The sequence below is a fragment of the Mustelus asterias genome, chromosome 3, assembly GCF_964213995.1.
Source record: "Mustelus asterias chromosome 3, sMusAst1.hap1.1, whole genome shotgun sequence".
NCBI lineage: Eukaryota > Metazoa > Chordata > Chondrichthyes > Carcharhiniformes > Triakidae > Mustelus > Mustelus asterias.
This window is the reverse complement of record NC_135803.1, coordinates 140602458-140616178: the sequence shown is the minus strand read 5'-3', so window position 1 is coordinate 140616178 and position 13721 is coordinate 140602458. Positions and strand designations below refer to the sequence as shown.

The 13721-nt window shown below is 41.5% G+C and overlaps 1 protein-coding gene across 1 annotated transcript in view; it reads right to left on the bottom strand.

Annotated features, from left to right (window-relative positions):
• Window positions 1-13422, bottom strand: part of LOC144491876 (stabilin-1-like) — a 213167-nt gene extending 199745 nt beyond the window's left edge. Inside the window, exons 1-4 of the mRNA XM_078210166.1 lie at window positions 13151-13422; window positions 10801-10931; window positions 4226-4340; window positions 1694-1783 (exon numbers count right to left, since the gene is read on the bottom strand). Coding sequence (XP_078066292.1) covers window positions 1694-1783; window positions 4226-4340; window positions 10801-10931; window positions 13151-13243 — 429 coding nt within the window. The 5' untranslated portion in view covers window positions 13244-13422. The remainder of the gene's footprint in view (window positions 1-1693; window positions 1784-4225; window positions 4341-10800; window positions 10932-13150) is intronic.
• Window positions 13423-13721: the final 299 nt, after the last annotated feature.

Below are 13721 nucleotides of genomic sequence, written 5' to 3'. Positions count from 1 at the left end.
AACTTTTTAAAAATTAATTCATGGGACATGGGTGTCACTGGCTGGCCAGCAGTTATGCTTATCCCCAGTTGCCTTTGGAGGGCAGTTGAAAGTCAACCACATTGCTGTGGCTCTGGAGTCACATGTAGGCCAGACCAGGGGTAAGGGTGGATTTCCTTCCCTAAACGGCATTAGTGAACCAGACGTGTTTTTCTGACAATTGACAATGGTTTCAAGGTCATCAGTAAATTCTTATTCCAGATTTTGTTATTGAATTCAAATTCTACCATCTGCCGTGGCTGGATTTGAAGTGGGGTCTCCAGAAGATTAGCTGAGTTTCTGGGTTAATAGTCCAGCGATAATACCAACAGGCCATCGTCTCCCCATAACTGTGCAAAGGGTGTTTTTTTATGTTTCAGGAGAATGTTTAAAAATTCAGCCTTATTTTACAGGTAATCAGTATGTCTGGCAGGAATACAGCACTGATGCTGGGAAAGTAGGATAATTATTTCAACTTTGCAAGTGGTGATGCAAAGTATAGTTATGAACTTTTGTTTCCTTCAATTCCCCTGGGATTTCAGATTGGAATTATTGAAAAGGGTCATGTGATGATATGGTTTATGTGCAGTCTGGGTCTTTAGCAAAGAAAGAAACAGTTTTTGCAAACTTGGAGTTTGGTTATTCTGGTTGAAGTTAGGAGAATTTTGCAAGCTTCTGAAAGTTCTTTATCTCTCTGAAAAATCCGAGGCTGTCAATAGCCATTATAGCAAGTATATTTATGATTATTAACTATATTTGAGGTCTTTAAGTCTGTAAGAAGAATGTTGCTTATTTGGAAGTGAAACAGTGATCAGTTAGAAATTGAAGTTGTTTCTTTTCATTCTTTTTATATTGTTCATGATTAATGTTTAAGCTGTTTCCTTTGTCAGAGTTAAATTGAAACTGTGTTATGAATAAAGTGTGTTTTGATAAGAACTCCCTAATTTGTCAGTAGTATGATTCCTTTCCTCATATTTATGCCAAATAGAAAAACTGTTGGGGTCTAGTCTGGTGTCCTAACATAGTTCGGTGTTCTGGTCTGGAACTCTACCTTCACAAAATGCCCTCACAGAAAAAATGTTGATGTTTGCCAGACTATAAGAAATTAACGGCCATGATTTTGCACTCCCGTTCATAATGGGCATAATTGGTGACGAGAGTGCAAAGTATCATGAGAGGCTCAAAATGTGATTTACACTGGCGGGATTTCCTGTTGCGATTGTCCCTGCCCCGGCCAATGACATAACAAGAATCCTGACATTGAATGTCGGGAAGTCAATTACAATAAATTTACATCTCATTATCAGACCTCTACACCTGATAATCCCCAACCTCAACCCTGTTACATTGTCACCAGCGTGAATTACAAGACGTCTCCCAGTGCATGCACCTGGCGAGCAGGACCGGCCAGAGGAGTTCAGGTGAATGCATTGCTCAGGGGGTGAGAGGGGATAAGGTCATGCCCCGGCACTGCCCCATAGGCCCCTTCAGTTTTTTTCGGCTATCGGCCGAACAATACAGCGGAGGAAGTTGCCGGCTGCTGTTTTTTCCCATCCTCTGTTGAAAAATTGGAAATGTCCACCCAGTGTGTCAGACTGCATTATGTTGAAAGGGACGCAAGCCATAACAACAGCAGGCAATTAAATTAATATGCTTTTAAGAAATGTAGACCGACCTCACAAATGCAGCTTCCATTCCCTGATACTCCATCTAAACATGTGCCATGTCCGTTGCAGGGGTTTGTTGCTCCACCAGGGCATTCTAGGTTAGACCAAAAAGTTTATACAATGCATTACAATATTGCTTTAGGTTTTGCACGTAACAATGTATTATGAAAAATCACAATAATTTTCCAAATAATAATATTTGTCAACATAATAAGCTGTGTTCAAAAGTAAATTATTGTTTGAAGCATTTCAACATGACAAGGATGTCATAATTGAGAATGTTATTCACTTATCATAATTGCAGCCAGCAAGGATTCAATATGCTGATACAATCTGAACCTTGTACTGTCAATGCAGTGAACTTAATCACAGCTTTCCATAAACATCACTTAGAATGGAAGTTGTGGGATATGGGGAATGAGCTAGCTAGTAGGACCAATTAGAAAGCTCTTTCAAAGAGTTGGCACAGGCATGGTGGCCCAAACGGCCTCTTTCCAAAATGCAAGATTGTATGACATCCTTCTGCATATAATGTTACATACAATTATATATAGAAATGATGAGTGAAAAATAATAAGATGTCTGGATTAAGATTATTGCTGAGCAAGCCATTTTACCCAGCAATATAATTTGGTATTGTTCCTGCCTCCTTCATTGTCATTCTACCCATCAGTAATCCAAACGAGAAGACACTCCACCCTTTGCCTCCATATCCCTGTTAACATTTGCCTTGTAAAGACCAGGAAGAGATTTTCTCCCCTCACATGGCAGGTCAGAAACAGCTGAGAGCTGAGAGTGACAAACAGATCTCCACTGTATTCCAGGATGAAGGGAGAAGTTCTGGATTGGGAATGTTGTGGCAAGTAACTCCTCTGGGCTCTCCGCATCCCCCCTCCCTCCCCACTCCCCCACACTCACACAAACCCCCGCCCCACTACTCCAAGGGTAAAATTGCATGGATGGGATTCCCTCCAAGATCCCGCTCACCTGACACAGAAGCAATTTTACCGTGGGGCGGGCAGTGCCTGGGATGGGAAGCCTACCCTCGATTAAGGCCCTTAAGTGGCGACTTCAGGAAGCGTTATTAGGGATGGGCAATAAATGCTGGCCGTGTCAGCTATTTGTACTTTTTAAACAATTAATTCATGGGATGTGGCCAGCATTTGTTGCCCATCCCTAACTAACCTTGAACCGAATGGCCTCTTTGACAATTCAAGAGTCAATCATATTGAGTCACGTGGCAGATTTCCTTCCGTAAAGGACATTAATAAACCAGATGGGATTTTACAATGGTTTCATGGTCATCCAATTCCAACTGTTTACATTTAAAACATTTGCCATTGTTGACACCAACAAGCAAAGCTTTGCCTATGATGAAAAAAGTAAAAATGTGAGTCCCAATAAATCTGTAAACTGATGACCCAGTAAAAGCTGGCTGTCAGACCTTAATACCACTATTATTGTGTGGGCTTAGACAATGCTTTATAAAAGAGAATACGCTACACTTTTTGATCAAGGGGACCAGCTCCTCTTCTTTGTTTCCACACCACTACTGGAGTCATGTAGCAAAATGCAATTCACCCACAGATTACTAAAATTTAACTGCACGGCCTAAACTTTGGCCAATGAAAAAAGTGCCAGCTTAAAGGTGTAATTGCTGCATCCACTAAATCAGTTTCCAATACTTAACTGCATGGAGTTCTGATTGTTCTGTAAGCCTTACAGTGTAAGGTACTTAAAATACCACTTGTTCCTAGTTATATAGGAATGGCAATCGGGTGACAATGACTATACACTGTACCTACCTGGTTAGCCTACCTTAAAGGCTGTACAGATAGAAATGCCAACCCAGCCATGCCCATTTATTCTATCAAGCAATGCAAGATGGATCATCCAAGCCCTTCCACAGACAGTGCCACCCAAACTACCTCAGGAGTTATCTCTACTGTTGCTGGTAAAGTTTGACAAAGGAAGTGATTTTTTTTATTCAGATGTGGGCACCAGATGGCAATCAGTGGTTTCCACGGTCACCATTACTGACCCTAGCTTTTTATTCCAGACTTACTTAATTAACTGAATTTAATTAATTATCTGAAATTAGCTGAACTGCTGTGGTGGCCATATGTCTGAATCATTAGTCCAGGCTTCTAGATTGCTAGACTACTAAAATATATTGGATCCAGATCTGTAACTCGGTAATGAAACCAGTTAAACACAATTAGCCTTTGACTCATTTCTAAATTCAAATTCATTGTATGAAATGATTCAGGAAATAATTCTCAGAAAAGAAATGGAATATTTCACCTTTGTATTCATATCTACAGTAAACATAACACTCAAATATTGTCACAGTACATTATCTTTAATAGTACACATTTCCAAGTGAAACAAGGGACAATTCTCCACGCTGGATGAAATTTAACTGGTTTATGCAAATAAAAAAAATTACGTAATTTACAGCATTACAGAAAGCACTATATAGGTTAGTTTCTATCGCAGGTTAGTTTTTATCACTTACAAAATCCTCATTACTCACCTAGACAGTCCTGGCTCCAGAACCCTTTACAACATTTGGATAATGTGGCCATTTTCGTGCATTTAAGTCTGCAGCCAACTTGTCTAATCAGCTGTTCTCCACCCAGGTCCACAGCAAAACTTTAAATTTAAATATATAATAAAACATAAAACTATTAAAATACAGCAGTGAGAATATTAAATATATTTAACCTTATTTTGCTGAACAGGAATACCTTCTCAATATGCCTTCATAAATTGTACACTGTGATGGAAAAAAAAATCTGAGATAAATTTGATTTCAATTGATCTCTTTACAGTTTTAATGCAATAATTAAAATATTGCAAAGTTTGTGAAGAATATTTTTCATGAGCGTCACTTCACTCTTTCTTGATATGCAAATAGAAATCCCCCCTACATTTATTTATCAACAATCTCAATCAAGATTCTACTAATGTAACCTTATCTTCTGCTATTAGGACCTGAAAATAATCTGCTCTGACATCCTTCCCTATTTTCCTCTTCTCTATAGAATTGAACTTGGTGTCCTGTCCTCAAAGTTTCACACAGGTTAGCATGCTCAGAGTGCTCAGGGTTACATATGTTGTTCTTCCTAGTTTCTGTGAGAAGGTGTTGGGGAGCCTTCCCCTTGAATTCATGAAGTCCTTGTGCTGAGGCTGCCATGACCATAGATAGAATTTTCAGGATTTTCATCCATTGATGATGAAGGAATGGCAATATAGGTTTGAATCAGGGTGATATGTGACTTAGAAGAGAACCTGAAGGTGATGTTGTTTGCATGATTTCACAGTTTTTGTGCTTCTCTATAGGTGAAGTGGCAGGGTTGGAAGATGTTGTTGAAGTCGACTTGGTAAGTTCCTGAAGTGCATTTTGTTCATTGTACATACTGCACACACAGTACACTGAAAGGAATGGATATTGAATAAAGATGAAGAGGGGTTGATCAAGCAGACTTTTTATCATGAATGGTACAAAGATTCTTGAGTGCACATGTATCTATATGGACAAATAGTGGGAATTACATCAGCCCAAGGCTGGATTTTGGCCAAATCCTTTGTAGACTGCCATGGGCTGTTTCATTATCAAAGTGTTATGAATGGTGCTCAACACTGAAGAATCATCATATACCAATTCTCTTCACAAAGTTGATAGAAAGCACCTTAGACCAGTAAGCTAAATTGTGACGCTGCAGCTTATTATGATACACATGATAAGACATTGAGGAAGAATTGTATCAGTTGCCAAGACTGGTGACGTGCAAAAAAGATCACATAGATTTCCTCTAGGCAGTATTTAGAACATAGAACATAGAAAAACTGCAGCACAAACAGGCCCTTCGGCCCACAAGTTGCGCCGGTCATGTCGCTACCCACCTAGGCTTATATATAGGCTTACCTATAACCCTCAATCCTATTAAGTCCCATGTACTCATCCAGAAGTCTCTTAAAAGACCCTATCAAGTTTGCCTCCACCACCACTGACAGCAGCCGATTCCATTTACCCACCACCCTCTGAGTGAAAAGCTTACCCCTGACATCTCCTCTGTACCTACTCCCCAGCACCTTAAACCGGTGTCCTCTCGTAGCAGCCATTTCAGCCCTGGGAAAAAGCCTCCGAGAATCCACCCGTTCTATACCTCTCAACATCTTGTGCACCTCTATCAGGTCACCTCTCATCCTTCATCTCTCCAAGGAGAAAAGACCGAGCTCCCTCAACCTATCCTCATAAGGCATGCCACCCAATCCAGGCAACATCCTTGTAAATCTTCTCTGAACCCTTTCAATAATTTCCACATCCCTCCTGTAATGAGGCGACCAGAACTGAGCACAGTACTCTAAGTGGGGTCTGACGAGAGTCTTATAAAGCTGCATCATTATCTCCCGACTCCTAAACTCAATCCCTCGATTGTTGAAGGCCAGCACATCATACGCCTTCTTAATGACCTCCTCTACCTGCGAGGTCGATTTAAGAGTCCTATGGACCCGGACCCCAAGGTCCTTCTGATCCTCTACACTGCTAAGAGACTTACCCTTGATATTATACTCCTTCATCCCATTTGACCTGCCAAAATGGACCACTACACATTTATCCAGGTTGAAGTCCATCTGCCACTTCTCCGCCCAGTCTTGCATCCTATCTATGTCACGCTGCAGCTTCTGACATCCCTCCAAACTATCCACAACACCACCAACCTTCGCGTCATCGGCAAACTTACCAACCCATCCCTCCACTTCCTCATCCAGGTCATTTATGAAAATGACAAACAGCAAGGGTCCCAGAACAGATCCCTGGGGCATTCCACTGGTGACTGACCTCCATTCAGAAAAAGACCCATCTACAACCACTCTGGGCCTTCTGCAGGCAAGCCAGTTCTGGATCCACAAGGCAACAGCCCCTTGGATCCCATGCCCTCTCACTTTCTCAAGAAGTCTTGCATGGGGGACCTTATCGAACGCCTTGCTGAAGTCCATGTAAACCACATCTACCGCTTTTCCTTCGTCAATGTGTTTAGTCACATTTTCAAAGAACTCCACCAGGCTCGTAAGGCACGATTTGCCTTTGACAAAGCCATGCTGACTACTTTTGAGCATACTAAACTTCTCTAAATGTTCATAAATCCTGCCCCTCAGGATCCTCTCCATCAACTTACCAACCACTGAGGTTGGACTCACCGGTCGGTAATTTCCTGGGCTATCCCTATTCCCTTTCTTGAATATAGGAACCACATCCGCAATCCTCCAATCCTCCGGAACCTCTCCCATCTTCATTGACGACGCAAAGATCTATTTCTAGCAGCATGTCTAGGACTTTTCCTAGAAAGCAGCCAGAGGAAATCTTCATAATGCATTAGCAATATCACTGTACCTAGTTATCTGAGAAATTCAACCCTACTGTATGAGAAGGAGGCACATATTTACATTGTATATTGCACATTGACAGTGTTGGCTACTGCAACTTTGTCAGTATCAAACCTTGCACTGAAAAACCAGCTGTGTGTTAAAGAAAAAGCAGTTGTGCCAGATATATACATAGTGTGGTCCCAGGAGTATACTGCAATCAGTTATTGACTAGTAGGCTCTTGTAGTTAGGTTATTAAAACATAATTAATAACTATTTTTTGCAAGAATTAATAATAATTACAACAAATTAAACATAACATTGAACCATAAAATGCAAGAATGTTTACTCCTAACTAATACCCGTCAGGCTTGGTTGGTATGGATCAAGTTCTTAACATGGCAAGTTCTGGATGTGTTGTCAGTCTATATAGTTTATGGGATTGCCTCATTACTATACCTCGTCAATGATTTTTTCCAAATAAATTAAAATTAAATTAATAAATTAGAAACAATGTTTGGTGAAGTGCAGTTATAAACAATTATATTTAATATGCAGGTAGTGCACGAAAGAAGCTTGGACCTAGTTATGGTTGGAGGTCATTCACCGAGTAAAATGAGGTACACCACCAAGTCACTGCCTTTACCCAGGTTTTTCATGTTCATGTCCCTGTGCTCACTGACCTACATTGGTTCTCAGTCAAGCAACAACTTGATTGTAAAATTCACGCCCTTGTTTTCAAATCCTTCCATGGCCTCATCCCTCCCCATTTCTGTCATCTCCTCCAACCCCACGATCCTTTCTCCAGTATCCCTGATTTTATTTACTCCACCATTGGTGGCCATGTCTTCAGACACCTAGCGTTTCTTCTCTACACCTCTCTGACTCACTGCTTCACTTGCCTTCTTTCAGACACTCCTTGAGACCTACCCCCTTGACCTAGCTTTTGGTTGTCAGGCCTAGTTTATTTTACAATTATTCTGTGAAGCACCTTGTGATATTTCATGTTGTTGTTACTCAGAAACATTTTTTATGGACCTCATCAAGGAAGGTGCAAATCCAAACTGGGAAATCCACCATGGTTGTCGGAGATACAATTGAAAGAATAGCACATGGTCAATGCCTTTATCACACACATGTATTGTGCCAAAGTTGCACATGTAAAAGATATGCTTAGGATTTGCTTAAATCTGTTGCAAAGATGCGACAGAGTTGTGCTGACAATTCTCTAAGCATGTGAGGCTTACAGAACTGTGCCTTCTAAAGAATGGCTGCAGTTATGTTTTCTCAAACACTCTTTGATACAGGCAACATCTCATGATGGGGAGGCAGTTGCACAACTACCTGTGAAGCATTTGAACCTTGAAATAAACAAAAGGCACCAGATACCCTGTGTTCAAATGATTTTATGCAGTAAAGTCATGTGTGGGAAAACAGATTCTGTATTTTGGACTACATTCAGTTTGATGTGGACCAATCAGCAAGTGATTGAACCACTCACTGCATAAACCAATGAAGGGGCACAGGAGCAGCAGGCACGTGGGCATCTATGGTGCAGCCATGGTATAAAAGAAAGCTAGAAACTCTCATTGATACTTTACAAGACCATCGAGAAAAGAAAACCTGCTGAAAGTAGATTAGTATGAGTCAGTTCCAATCCTATCGGCCTGCAATCAACCTAGACTGACTATCCAGGGGATAGCCATATGGCCATAAGACCATAATATATAGGAGCAGAATTAGGCCATTTGACCCATTGAGTCTGCTCCGCCATTCAATCATGGCAGATAGGTTTCTCAAACCCATTCACCTGCCTTTTCCCTGTAACCTTTGATCCCCTTACCAATCAAGGATCTATCCATCTCTGTCTAGTTTCTATGTTTCTATTGGGGGGAAAGGGGGATCAGGATATTGAATTTGAAGATCAGTAATGATCAAAATTAATGGCTGAGCAGGCTCAAAGGGCTGAATGGCCTATTCCTGCTTCTAGCTTCTATGCTTCTATGTCTTAAATATACTCAATGACCTGGTCTCCACAGCCTTCTGTGGCAGTGAATTCCATAGATTCACCACACTCTGGCTGAAGAAATTCCTCCACATCTTAGTTCTAAAGGGTTGTCCCTTTATTCTGAGCAAGGAGTCTCACAACACCAAATTAAAGTCCAACAGTTTATTTGAAGTCATGAGCTTTCGAAGCACTGCTCCTTCCTCAGGTGAGTGACTCACCTGATGAAGGAGCAGTGCTCCAAAAGCTCATGATTCCAAATAAACCTGTTGGACTTTAACCTGGTGTTGAGAGACTTCTTACTGTGCCCACCCCGTCCAACGCCAACATCTCCACATCATGGCCTTTATTCTGAGCTGTGCCCTCGGATCCTAGTCTCGCCTACTAATGTAAACATCTTCCCCACATCTACTCTATCCAGGCCTTTCAGTATTCTGTAAGTTTCAATGAGATCCCCCCTCATCTTTCTGAACTCCATCGAGTATAGACCCAGAGTCCTCAGATGCTCCTCATACATCAAGCTTTTCATTCCTGGGATCATCCCCGTGAACCTCCTCTGGACCCTTTCCAGGGTCAGCACATCCTTCCTTAGATACGGGGCCCAAAATTGCTCACAATAGACCAAATGCGGTCTAACCAGAGCCTTATAAAGCCTCAGCAATACATCCCTGCTTTTGTATTCTAGTCTTATGTTTTATAAATTACTTGCATTTGCTGACAGGTGCGTAGGAAGCACCTCTCAAGTGTTGCATCTCCATTTGTTGGCCCATCATGGATTCCTCTTTACCTAAGCCATGCAGTTCTACCAGGCATCTAAGGAATAGCCTTCTTCGCCAATTACCATGTGATTTAAATAGCACCAGCAAACAGATATAATAAAGGAAAATATTTACAGTAAATAAATCCCCAAAATAATGGACAAAGACATGAAGCAAATTGCATCCCAATCTAATTGAAAATGCAAATGAAAAAGCACCTGTCACAACTAATAAAAGTAAAGCTTATTTATTAGTCACAAGTGGGCTTACATTCACACTGTAATGAAGTTACTGTGAAAATCTCCTCGTCACCACACTCTGGCACCTGTTCGGGTACACTGAGGGAGAATTTAACATGACTAATGCACCTCGCCTGCACATCTTTGTACTGTGGGCAGAAACCGGAGCACCCGGAGGAAACCGATGCAGACACGGGGAGAACGTGCAGACTCCGCACAGACAGTGACCCAAGCTGGGAATTGAACCCAGGTCCCTGGTGCTGTGAGGCAGCAGTGCTAAACACTGTGCCGCTGTGCCACCCCTTTAATCTTCCTTTAAAAAGCATAATGGGTCCCAGGAATACTGAGGCACCCGTTTTTTGTGGCAAGACCCAAAATGATACAGCACTTAAAAATGAGAAATTTTACAAGGGATTTGATTTAAATGAAAAATCATTAAAAATTATCCACATGTTTTTCATCAGTTCAGCTTCCTTTTGGCCCCAAGGTTACCCATCCCAAAATGCAATTTGAAAACCTCACACATCCTACTTCTTAACCTAGGCACACCACAAATCTGTTTCTGTATAATCAGCACAGCCTTGCTAAATTAAGCTATTATGTACACTAATCATACTGTACCTATCAATATAACGGCATTGCTATAATCATGGGATATCTTTCTGCAGTATATCCTCTACAGGCATTTCGAGCTAAATGGTTTAGTAAGACTTGTGGTTCAGATTTTCATGAGAATTACCTGCAGTCTCTGATGTTTTGCTGATTGCTCCTTTGGAAGCCTCGGGGACACAAGAGATTTTGGCTTATCACGCAGGAGGTACAGGCTGTGGTCGTCGTCAGCTTTATCTGCTCGTCGCACCTTTGATGGTTCTACGATTGTTTATAAACAGGAGGAGAAAATGGATAAAATGTTTACATCAATCAGATTAGGGTCAATTTTCAGCTTCACATCTTGGGCTGTAAACTAGCAGACTGAATTGCCTGCCTGTTGTAGAATCCACTTGATTTTCATCTCCATTCAACTCCATGGAGATGAAAATTGGGTGTGTTGTGTAGAAGAGGAATGCACCAAAGTCTGAACCAGAGATGACATTGGCCCCAGTTAAAATCACACTCTCAGCTACAATTCCAGGAATTGTACCAATGTTAATTTACTAATTAAATTCATTGTATTTCATGTATTAAGTAAGCACTTGTAAACTCAATATGGTCCAAGTTTAAGTATATTTATTAGTGTCACAAATAGGCTTACATTACCACTGCATGGAGTTACTGTAAAAATCCCCTAGTCGTCACACTCTGCCGTCTGTTCAGATACACTGAGGGAGAATTTAGCATGGCCAATGCACTTAACCAGCACATCTTTCAGACTGTGGGAGAAAACTGGAGTGCCTGGATGAAACCCACGCAGACATGGGGAGAATGTGCAGACTCCTCACAGACAGTGACTCAAGCTGGGAATTGAACCCAGGTCCCTGAGTGTTAACCACTGTGCCAATTGGATTGCATTAGTGTCTTTGTGTGTTGTCCTGAAATGACCAAATGTGAATTTAGCTCAACCAACAAAAAATGTTTTCAAACAGAATTAAAAAGTCTAAAACTATCCATATTTGGCCAATTCACTAAGCATTGAAAGATGGCCCAATCAACCTGTTTAACATTCGCCGGTTGGCCTGTAGGCCTAAGAGAAGGCCTTGTCCATTATCTTCAGTCAACCAAAGCATTGGATCGCACTCTTATATAACATCAGTGGTGGAAAGTATCACTTAAAAAGCAGCATGAAAATCACATTGACATATGTTAATGTTCACCTACCTTATGATTTTTAAAAATTAAATTAAAAATCATCTGATTTATTTAATCATTTAAAAATTGAATCAAGTAGAGTACAGGTGATGTCCATTACCATTCAGAAAGGAAAGTGGCTGATAGTGAGACTGCATCAGAAGGGAAAAACAATAGAAATGTGGGTGGGTGGTTGGGGATGGGAGAGTTGGATGAATGTAAAATGTTGTTTATTATTGTAAGGATTATAACCCAACCATTTTAGAATGACCAACCTATATTTTGAATAGGCTATCAGAAATTTCTTAAATGCGAGCTAGACATTTGTGGGTTCCATTTCCACCTTGTGCCATGTTTAGCATAATGCAGAACTCATTTTCATCATCTCCTATATCCATGACTTAAGCAATGTATTAGCATTGCACTGGCAGGAATCATAGAATTATAGAATCCCCACAGTGCAGAAGCAGGCCATTCGGCTCATGGAGCCTGCACCGACCACAATCCCACCCAAGCCCAATCCCCGTAATCGCATATATTTACCCTACTATTCCCCTGACACTAAGGAGCAATTTAACAATTTAGAGAATATACAGCCCTCCAATAACCTAATGCTAAAAATAATGCACAGATAGAATTGATCCCTTGAAATGTCCAGATTTTAGATATAAGATTTTAGTACCATCTGTTACTTGACATCAGTTGCTAAAATTTTGCTTTACCATCTTTTTAAACATCACAACTGAAGCATTTGTCCCACCCACGACCATTGCACTATAACCCACCCCACCCAGTTCTTACCACTCTCCCCTTTTGACTTTGAACTTGGCTAAAGGCCAATTCTATTTAACATGAATACAAAATAAAGCAACTTGCTAAAATGCACATACTGATGCAAGAAGCAAAATAAATGTAGGTCAACCCATATTTCACCTCAGGAGTACAATTTTTCATTTGTTGCCCCTGTCCATGCCTCAGTCACAAAGATCCAGAACAAAGCAGCCCAACAGTAAATGCTTCCTGCCCTCCAGCCACACCAGGACCATCTGATATCTCCCAACCACAAAGCCCAATCCGGTCTATCTCCCTTCCTTGTGGGGGAGAATTGATGAAGAAAAGTGATGTAACCCACCTCCTCCAAGGAGGGAAAACTGCCACTGAGGGGTTGGGTGGGGAAGGTGGAGGGGAGGGCGGTGGACATGGAAAGGACACAAGTGGACTGTACCCTCCCACAGAATAAAACTATCCCGAAGCAGCGTGATAAGGAAGATACATATATGTATCACTCTGCCCAGAGTCCTTACCTTGCCTCTCTGCGCTGTTACAGAGCGAGGACATTGAGTGACCCACAGCAACAGCCCCAGTGCTGCTAAACGCCAGGGACTGACACTTTCCATGACTCCAGCCTCCGTCAGCTGAGACTTTTGGATTTATTGTTGTTGCTCTTCTCTTCTTCTCTTTGCTCGCTCGCCGGTCTTGTAGGTCGCAGATGTGCAGTAGCACCGAGCGGAATCCAGAGCTCCAAACGCACTGGCCGGATTTAAACAACAACTGGATTGGGGAAGTGGGGGGGGGGGGGGGGACTCTCATCTGCTGTACGCCTCCACCAGCTCCTAAATACAAGTGGACACAAAGATGGAAATGAAAGCCAAGAGCCCTGCACTAGGAGTCGCTGATTGAAGCAAAATCAACAAGGGATAGAATTTATGCTTGGGGAGAATTAACTTCACTTTGATACATCAATGTATATCTATATGGAGCAGGAATTCGCGTTCAAAAGTATTCCAGAAAACAGGAACATTGGGGATTTCCTCCGGCCGTATCAGAGCGGGACAGAAGTTCGGAAATCCGTCTGTTTCTGCACTGACATTACAA